General features: G+C 44.4%; 1 protein-coding gene across 1 annotated transcript; it reads right to left on the bottom strand.

Moving 5' to 3' along the window:
* Positions 1-339: 339 nt before the first annotated feature.
* On the bottom strand, positions 340-3,295 carry FOXI3 (forkhead box I3). Its single transcript, XM_029593108.1, has 2 exons — positions 2,366-3,295; positions 340-1,517 (listed from the first exon to the last, which is right to left on the bottom strand). The coding sequence occupies exons 1-2, from the start codon at positions 3,204-3,206 to the stop codon at positions 952-954; spliced, it is 1,407 nt and encodes a 468-aa protein (XP_029448968.1). The 5' UTR covers positions 3,207-3,295; the 3' UTR covers positions 340-951.
* Positions 3,296-9,706: the final 6,411 nt, after the last annotated feature.

Below are 9,706 nucleotides of genomic sequence, written 5' to 3' on the forward strand. Positions count from 1 at the left end.
AATTAAAAAAATTAAGCAAACTGTTCCAATTTATTATAAATAAGTACAACTTGAACATAATTTACAAAATATAAAACACACTAGAAATCTATGTACAGAGAAGTAATTAGGCACTGATATGTATAAAAATATTGAAGGCTCTCTTTGCTTACTAAAGGTGGAAGACAAATCCTTAAGTCTTTGGTTTACAATGTTTACATTAGTTCAACATGCAGTTAGTGTAGCTGGGTTCAAAAAAGGTTTGGATAAGTTCTTGGAGGAGAAGTCCATTAACTGCTATTAATCAAGTTTACTTAGGGAATAGCCGCTGCTATTAATTGCATCAGTAGCATGGGATCTTCTTAGTGTTTGGGTAATTGCCAGGTTCTTGTGACCTGGTTTTGGCCTCTGTTGGAAACAGGATGCTGGGCTTGATGGACCCTTGGTCTGACCCAGCATGGCAATTTCTTATGTTCTTATGTTGGATAAGTGACGTATACAGGTTTTTAGACCTTGGACATAGAACATTGAATAAGGCACTTCGTAGAAAAATATCTTCATTTTCTTCTAAGACAACAGCCTGTAAACAGATATTCTCAAGAAAACTGGACATACTTAAGAGAGTCCTCACTGTTGTTTTTTTCTTTTAAACAAAACTATATTCACCATAAATCTAAGATCTTAGCTCTAAAGTGTCCATATTGTTGTTGTTTTTTCTTGCACTGCATAATTCAGTGAAAAAAAAATAATTAAAGCCATCCTACCGTGGGCAAGATCGGTTTTTATCATCTCTATTTCGCACCCACCTGCACGGGTAGTTTCTTTTGAAAGGCGAAACATTTGTGTCTTGGAAAATAAAGTTCCACGTGATAAAAAAAAAGAAAAAAAGAAGCGGTGGTGCTGGTGTGCTGGGGAGCTGGGGAGCCTCTACCCGGTGTCCCCCGTCCCCCCCCCCCGGGCCAGCTCCCTTGCTCAGACCTCGGTGCCCTCCCGCGGATAGATCAGGCTGCTGACGCTGAAGCTGTTGTAAAAGGGGCTGCCGTACTGGCCGCCCTGGCCCGCCCCCGGGAAGGCGCTGTAGCAGGGGCCCCTGGCCAGGTGCAGGCCGCCCTCCGCCAGCTCCGGGGAGGGCTCTGCGTGCGCGTGCACGGAGCCGGAGAAGGCGCTGCCGCCGCCGCCGCCGCCGAGGCTCCGAGGGCTCAGTTCGCTCACCAGCCCCAAGGCCACGGGCCGGGCCCCCGGGGCCGGGCCCAGCGAGCTCATGTTGCTGAAGAAGTGGTTGAGGCAGGGGGCGGAGGAGAGGCCCGGCGGGGAGGCGCTCTTCCGATCGTCCGCGGGGGCCTCCAGCTCCGGGGAGGAGGAGGAGGAGGCGCCCCCCAGGGCCGCGCTGTCCCCGGCCTTGCCGGCCCCTTCCTCCGCCTGGCTTCCTGCAGCCCCGCCGGGGTTGGCCTCCGACCTGCGCTTTCTTTTCCGGCGGAAGTTCCCGTTGTCGAACATTTTCTCGCAGTTTGGATCCAAAGTCCAGTAGTTCCCCTTTCCTGGAGGGAAGAGAAGAGGGGAAAAAGGGGCTCCTTACAAAACGATTTCCTTTTGTATATAACGCTGTCCCGTCCCCCCCCCCCAATAACGAGACTCCTGGCTGATTCGGAGACGAAAGCGGCTCCGACTTCCAAGCAGATATAAATCACAGGAAGATATAAATCCCTGGCACCTAGGATCGCACTTTGCTTCACACTGAGTTAGTTTGATAAAGCGAACAGGTAGCAGGACATCAAATATCATCATTTTCATTCGGCTCTGCCATTTCTAAATAGTGAAACGGATAAAACAAAACAAAAAAAAGCCAAGAGAGCATAGCACAACAAGCCATAGGAATCTACGTTTTACTAAGCATATCTTACAACAAATTTTACTAATCACATTGTTCCGTCCATGAAAAGAAAAAAAAAAAAAGATAACTGAAGTGTCTTTCGGTGGTGCTGTCCCCCATCCCCAAAGCGCTTCTCACGGTAGCAAAACGAGGATTGGGGGCTTCACGCTTGCTTCCACGGTCTTTGTAATATTTTGAAAGCGAACGACTTATGGATGTCCGCACAAGAAATCCGCCTGTTGCAAAATGAGCTCGGCCCGGCTGGCTAAACTTCCCGAGGACCCCCCGATTATTGCCCTGAACAGCACCCGCGCAGGCCCGACCCCCGGTGACCCGTGCACAGAAACAGAGCAGGAGAGAGCACGAGCTGGAAAGTCGCTGCCGCCTGCTGCTCTCCAGTGTCAAACTTAAGATCTTAATTCAACCTTTGACTGTGGTGCATGCAAAAAGCCCCTGTGCCAGTCTCTCTCATCCCCCCCCCCCCCCTCTGCTCTCTGCTCCCAGGAGAGCTCTTACCTGGGTCATCCTCGTCCCTGGGCACTTTCTTGAAGCAGTCATTGAGGGACAGGTTGTGCCGGATCGAGTTCTGCCAGCCGGCTTTGCTTTTCTTGTAGAAGGGGAAGTTGTCGGCCACGTACTGGTAGATCTGGCTCAGGGTCAGCTTTTTCTCGGGGGCGTTCTGTATGGCCATGGCGATGAGGGCCGAGTAGGAGTAGGGCGGCCTCACCAGCTTCAGGAGCTCTTCCTGGCTGGCCAGGGACAGCCAGCCCAGGTCCGGCCCCCCGAAGCCGGAGGAGCCGGACAGGAACTGCCGCTGCGAGCCGTAGGAAGGCGGCAGGAAGGCGGCCGAGTTGCCGCCGTGCAGGTAAGCGGCGGGGCTGTTGACCGCCGGCCCGTTCAGCCACAGGTAGGGGTTGGCGGCCGGCGTGTACTCCCCCAGCCCGTAGCCGGCGGCTCTCTGGGCCGGGTGCAGGCTCTGCTGCTGCTGCTGCTGCTGCTGCTGTTGCTGGTGCTGGTGGTAGACGCTGAAATTGTCGCAGTAGACGGCCATTTCCGGAGCCTCCTGGGCGCTTTTGGGCCGAGGCCGATGCGGACTGGAGGCGGGAGAGGTCTGGCGGTGGGCTGGCGGCAGGTCAGCGGGGTTCATAACTCCTGGCCACCAGCTGCTCTCCACCCCCCGCCTCCCCTCGGCCCGCCCCCCCTCTCCCCTTTCCAGGTGCCGCTGGGCGACAGGTGCCGGAGGAGCGCTAGCCGTCTTGTCTTTATAGCCGCTTAATCCGCCGATCCTCCCAGCCCGGGGCCAGGGCTGGGTGTTGCTTCCAGTTTCTCTCTCTCTCTCCCCTCTCTCAGCAGCCATTCAGAGGTCCGCCCCCTCCCCTGGCACAGGGGAGGGGGCGCCCGGCGGAGGAGGGTGAGCACCAATGAGGCGCCTGGAGAGAAGGCAATCCGTCTTTCTCGTTCACCCTCTTCCTGACCTGTCTGCTGCTGCCGGCAAGACGTTTTGCAAGAGGAGGATCCAAGAGTAAGGTGTAAGGACCGAAAGAAACAGAAAAGAAAAACAAAAAACAAAAAAAATCCGATCCCGCTGGTACAGCAACCGAGGCGCTTTGCCTACCAGATTCTCTGATAGAAATTTCACTCCGCTCTTTGCCAGCCACGGGCACACTATAGATTTATTTACAACTGTTTTAAAGTGCAGACTAGATAGCGAATTCTTTAGGTCCTGGGTAAAACACATATTCATCAGGTAATAATCACAACGAGCACTAAAACTGGATTCGACAATTTGATTTATATATCTAACACCTTAATCTAATAGCGGAAGATCACTTATCTAAAAAAGGAGATTCCTGACGGCCAGTAATACAGTTGAATTTAAGAAATGAACGTATGCTGGGATTATTTATTTATTTTTTTTACTAGCAGAACTTGAATTTTAGGTTTTTTTAAAGAATGTTTTTAAACTTATTTGTTCGCTGAAATCTTCATAAATATATTTTCCCATAATTCTGATGCCATTATGTTACTGCAGGTTGTTAACTAACAATATTTTAAAGTGTATTCATGCAGATTTAGATTGCCAATGGATCCCAGCGCGGCTATGGCTGCATTATGTTTTATTATGTTAACGGGGGTATGAAACAGCTTGTTTCGTTTGCAGGTATTACACAGGAACAAAGAAGACATTATTTTGAACCTGAAATTGTAGTAATTATGAAACAAAGATATTAACTATCGATTGTTCACTTTTGTAAGTGTTTTGTTATCTCTAATGTTCATCAAATGTATTAAAAGTTTTACACACACACACAAATATAGTATAACCAAATTGCTGTTTCTCTGCAATAAAATTAACTTAAAAAAATCTGATTTAAACTAATAAAATAACTGATTTGCTTTACAAACTTGCCAATCTCTCCGTCATTCTAGCTTTCTAAAACTTAAATACGGGTTAAATGAACACGTGCATTTAAATTTTGAATTTGCCTTACATATATTAAATACAAATATTCATGAAGCATTAATTTTGTTTACATGTTAACTAACCGAGGTGGCAGGGAAGCATAGATAAAGTCTGTACTCTTGAGAAAAGCATTCTTTTTTAAATAGTAATCTTAGCTTTTGGTGTATTATAGGGATATGTATTTTTAGAGGATGATCTACTGCAAAGTAAAACGTTTATGTATGTTTAGTTTACTGCAAAGCAAACATATCTTGACAATTTTCTTAGATATTAAAATGACTGACAAATTAAGCTTAGGAATTGTCTGTCTTGACAGATCTTCTTTTTGTTCTTGCGTGGAAGCTTCTTTCCATGTACAATCTGAGCCGAACTATAACTATTATGATTTAAAGAGTGATTTTTGTTCTTCCTTTTTTAAAAATAATTTTATGATGAAAAAAAGTATCACATGCTTTTGCCCACAACCATACTTCGTTGTTTAATTAACGAGAGCAAATATTTTCAGTACATGTGAAAGTTAAAATCGTCCACAAGAATACAATGACACTGCAGTCGATTTTATAATTGTTTTAACAGTTCTAACGGCTACAATATATATATTTATATGATTTTAGAGACCTTTAGAAACTACATGCAGTACAAGTTTATAAATTGTTAGTCCTCTGTTGAAAAACCAAAGCAGTAATGTATTTATCTATTTATGCGGGACATCAGATGCATATTTCAGTGTAAATACTAACAAAAAAAAATTAGGCTAACTTACTTTCATCTAACAACTACTTATTAGCACAAGGAAAATAATGCGGCATATTTGTTTCTCGTGAGGTATGGAGAAACGCTCATTTCTTTTAGCAGGTTCCTTTCCAGAAAATGATATATTGGAGCCAGATAAAGTGTTGTTATGTTCTTCTACAGATATTTATTTCTATAACGAGGCACAATGTATGAATTTCAATGGATGTCTTGTTAAACGGAATAATAATAATAATAATAATAGTTCACATTAGGGTGCAGTCTATTGTATTGGCATGTACAGCGCGTCATACAGCGCCACCTAAAGATTGTAACCGAGAATTACTGTCAAGAAAAGTGCGCTCAAAAGATGCTCAGGCAGACGCCATCGCTCTGCCTTCATGTTCCGATACATACATACATACATACATACATACATACATACATACATACAGAGGAGGCGGCTTTCAGTAAAAACAAAACGAAACAAACGCCCTCAAATTGCAACAGAGGAAAATAAAGATGGCCTGCTTCGTTTCCACTGAACTGGTTATGTTTTCCTAGGGTAGGCGTCTTATTCGTTACAAACATCACTGATGAGTGAGTGCATTTAGATTTTCTAAAGAAAATGACACACCAATTAAACTCACTGAGGATCTTTACAGCTTTCGTATGTAGGAGCAACATTTTATAGCACAAACCCTAATTTACAAAGCCTTTTCTCCCGTTCTACGCCGATGGGGAATAAAAGCCTAGTTTATCCGGATATGTTTTGAGAGGATAGCTGGTAAAGCTCGATACGTGCCTACATTGTAGAGTTACTTGCAGGATATATTAGAAAGACCAAAGGTCACTATGGCCGAACAAAATCAGATTGCAGAAACGGAGAAGCAAGAGCTTAATATTTTCCACAGCTGATATTTCCATCGTATGGCAACACCCGCTGCCAAATAATACAAGAGAAAAGGAACAAAAAATGGGCGAGATAACAACTGACATTGGAATTCATAGATCTGAATCCAATTTCACATTGATTTATTCTTTTAGGACCTTCTAGTATTTCATTTTTACTTTTTAGTTTATAAATATGTAAAACACACTACAGAAATGATAAGATGTAATAAAATATCTATGTATGTATTTTCTGTAAAGTCTGAACTTTGAAATACTTTCCCTCCTCCCTCCTTCCACAGTAAATAAAATGCTCCCAAATCTGAGCACAGAGCTTCTTTCACTTCAAAACTGCAAACTGATTGAACTTTTTTTTGTTTTGTTTTTAAAGAGGATAGAAGATGAGTTCCTTGTTCCTCTTTTATGTTATGGAGAAATGGAAAGGTGTTAATTATGCCCGCAACAATAGAGAGTGTAAAGAAAGTAAGGTCTGTGGACACTTTTCCACGCAAAACACAAAAGTCTTCTTTTAAACTGTGGTTTCAATAGGATCTTGGTTAAACTGTAGTTTCAATAGGATCTTGGTTAAACTGTAGTTTCAATAGGATCTTGGTTAGCCTCTACTCGTCAGAACTCATAAGGCAGGGCTGTATTTAGATAGATAGATAGATAGATAGATAGACAGACAGACACACACACACAATAATAAAATGAAACAAATAATCAGCAAGCCATAAGAAAGTGAACAGCAGTGTGGATCTGGAGCACGTGGTTTCTGAACGTTGTCTAGGCAGTTTGCTATACGAATACCCCGGGTATTCGGACAGATAACCGGATACCCAGGTATCCGCGCACACGTGCACCATTGTCTTGGTAGTCGATGTCTGTAAATCCGGATCCATCAGCGTGGCCAGCAAGCAGGCGCGACTCTGCCAGGGCGGGCAGGAAATCTCAGCCTCCGGTGAAAGACAGCCCAGAGGTCAAGTTCTGTGAGGGCGAGGAGTGTGACACCTATCATCCTTACTTCTAATTCTACCCCCTCTCTGGCCGCCCCTGACCGGCTATTTTGTGGTTCTGAGTTTAGCTGGAGCCCTCCGCGTTCCCATCTCGTGTGTATTTTATGAATCGCACGAGCAGTGGGGATATAGCCAGGCGTGCGAGCGATTAGCGGCTGTAAGCAGGAGAAGGTGCCTCTCTCTCTCTCTTTTTTTTAATACTTTTTCTCCGGACCTTTGAAAGAAGCCAGGCTGCAGCCAACTCATTAACAAACCCCCCCGTGGCTTACTTCTGTTGTTACAAAACAACTGCTCGCCATTCATCTGATCGATTAGAGAAGGAACAACAACAACAATAAAAAAAAAAAAAAAAGCCCGCCCGCCCCCAGCGCCCTCCACTTTTCTGGCTCCTCCAGACTTCTCTGCTGCTGGATGGGCGGCAGCAGGTCCGCGCTGAGATGTTATCGCTCCCTGGGTTGGTCCAAGAATGACAGGATAATTCGCCGAGATAACGAGGGGGGCCCCGCCTCGCTGATTCTCCGATAAGGCGCTGCTGTCACCGCCGGCCTTGGGGACCACCTCGGCAGGAGCAGCGAGCACGGTGATGGATCGCAGCCCCTGAACGCTCCCTGCTCCGGGCCATCCTTCTCTTAGGACTCGGGGACTCTTCTGTCACTCAGCGCAGGCCGGCTCCTCACAGTTTATCATCCTCAAACTGGTCCTCACCTTCCACGAAAGGGACGCATCGAAAACAAAAAAAATGCCCAGAAGGAGCCCACAGGAGCCCGACAAACTTCATAAATCATGGACGCTGTGACCCCATGTGGTCCACGATTAGCAGCACTGTTGACGTTTGAAACCTTTCCCGCTCTCTATGTAAGAATTAACGCGACCTGGGGTTTTGAAAATTCCGCAGACGTTAGCGCCTCGCAAAATGCATCCCCGTTAGCGCCTCGCAAAATGCATCCCCGTGCCCCCCCGAACACGGACAAATCCCGCTGCTGCCCTGGTAGATGGTTTTTCTCCGGTAATCCCCATTCGTACATTGCTAATTCAGACACCGAGAAACTCGTTTCCTCAGTATTTTTGCTCACCTGCAAGGACATTGATAATTCAAGTGTCGCTGCAGGTGTACAAAGTGACTCCACATGGGGCGGCTGGTGTCGCGTGTGTCTGTGTCGCCTTGCACTGAACCCGCACAGAAAAGTGCAGCGCTAGACGATTTTTGTAATCTGTGAATCAAGGCCTCATTCACTAAACGTTGAATGTATGTATTTATTTCTTTATTTGCATAAGGTTGGGCGACCGGAGTGCTTTGCGGACTTGTGAAGGAATGGAAAACCCTTAGTTACCTTGTCTTCTACAGCCACTAAAGAGGAAATCTGCACTGACTGACTGCTAGAAATAGTCTGTTTATCATAGGAAAAAAACTGACAGTAGCAACTGCTAAAAATATTAATCGCTGGCTTGTGATTGGCAGCGAGGGGTCTGAAGGATGATTGTTTTGAAAAGCATCCAATTGGACATTTACTTTGTAACTGATGAATTATTCCTTATGAGATTTAAAATCAGACCGGTTGCTAATGCTATGTACTACTTACAAGATCTGGGGCAGTCCTATAAGCCCTCCTTTTCCTTCCCTCCTGTGCTCCCTCCTACATTTTGATAATTAACTCAATCACCTTCAGCAGCTTCCTCTCTTCCAATAAGAACCCTATAAAAACACATAACTGAACATTGCACAGATCATCTCTGTTCTCACTCAGCTGTCTCTAGACTGAAGAACCTTCTAAGTAACAGAAAGCCATTGGCCAGTTTCATCCATCTGGTAAAACTACCACTAAAATTATTTGAGATAAAAAGTTTTCTATATGGGAGTGAAGTCTGGGATCTACATATAGGCTAGGACAGAATTCGAATATGAAACCTGCACTTCAAGTTCTACAATACCCTGCATTCACAGAACCCCAACAAAGGGTGCAGAGCAGAACAAGGGCATTTCCTTTACTACTCACCATAGAAAAATAATATTCAAATTCTGATGTCATCTCAGTAACAGCAACACAGACTCCTTCCACCACCAGGAACACTGTATAATAATACAAAATCTTGCAAAAAAAAGTATGCAGAACCACTAGGAAATCAGCCATACCACAACACCCTAACTGCCAGACTCAAAACAGTAAAAATCTTACCTATGAAAAGGCAACATTACCAATATTACACCAGGCCCTAAAAGACCAATACACCTCCTATTAGGAAAACAGAACAAAAATGGCAGCTATAGATCCCTACACAGAAACTATATGATAGCAGAATACCTCACCTTGGTCACACATGCAAAACACAGTCAGACCTTCACCAAATAAACAGAATAAAAAGACCATATAGTAGAAACGCAAACATGGAGATAAAAATTAAGCTGGAAACCACAAGCCCAATTCTGTATGCAGTGCAACAATGGAAAAACAGAAACATCTCCATTCCTCTTAAAACATCAAACAATAAAATCAAGAAATTTAAAACATTAATCATAATAATAAAAGAATAAATATTTCAAAATAGCTGACATCCAATAATAAAAAACTCAAATTTCAAAAATTTACCAAACACCAATAAAATATTTCAAAACAGCAGAAACATCAAATATCACCCAATAATTAAAACTAATAAGGATAAAAATCCTCTTGTCTGTACTGTGAATTTTTGATTTCCAGTCACCCTGAGATGTTCATTCTCTCACACACATTGTCACACACATTCCTGCTCTCTCTC

This window comes from Rhinatrema bivittatum, chromosome 1 (assembly GCF_901001135.1).
Source record: "Rhinatrema bivittatum chromosome 1, aRhiBiv1.1, whole genome shotgun sequence".
In the NCBI taxonomy this organism is placed as follows: Eukaryota; Metazoa; Chordata; class Amphibia; order Gymnophiona; family Rhinatrematidae; genus Rhinatrema; species Rhinatrema bivittatum.

Coding starts and splice junctions, on each gene's coding strand:
- FOXI3 (XM_029593108.1), bottom strand. CDS start 3,206: ATGGCTGCTGAGAGAGGGGAGAGAGAGAGAGAAACTGGAAGCAACACC. Junction 1,518..2,365: donor CAGGGACGAGGATGACCCAG/GTAAGAGCTCTC, acceptor TCTTCCCTCCAG/GAAAGGGGAACTACTGGACT.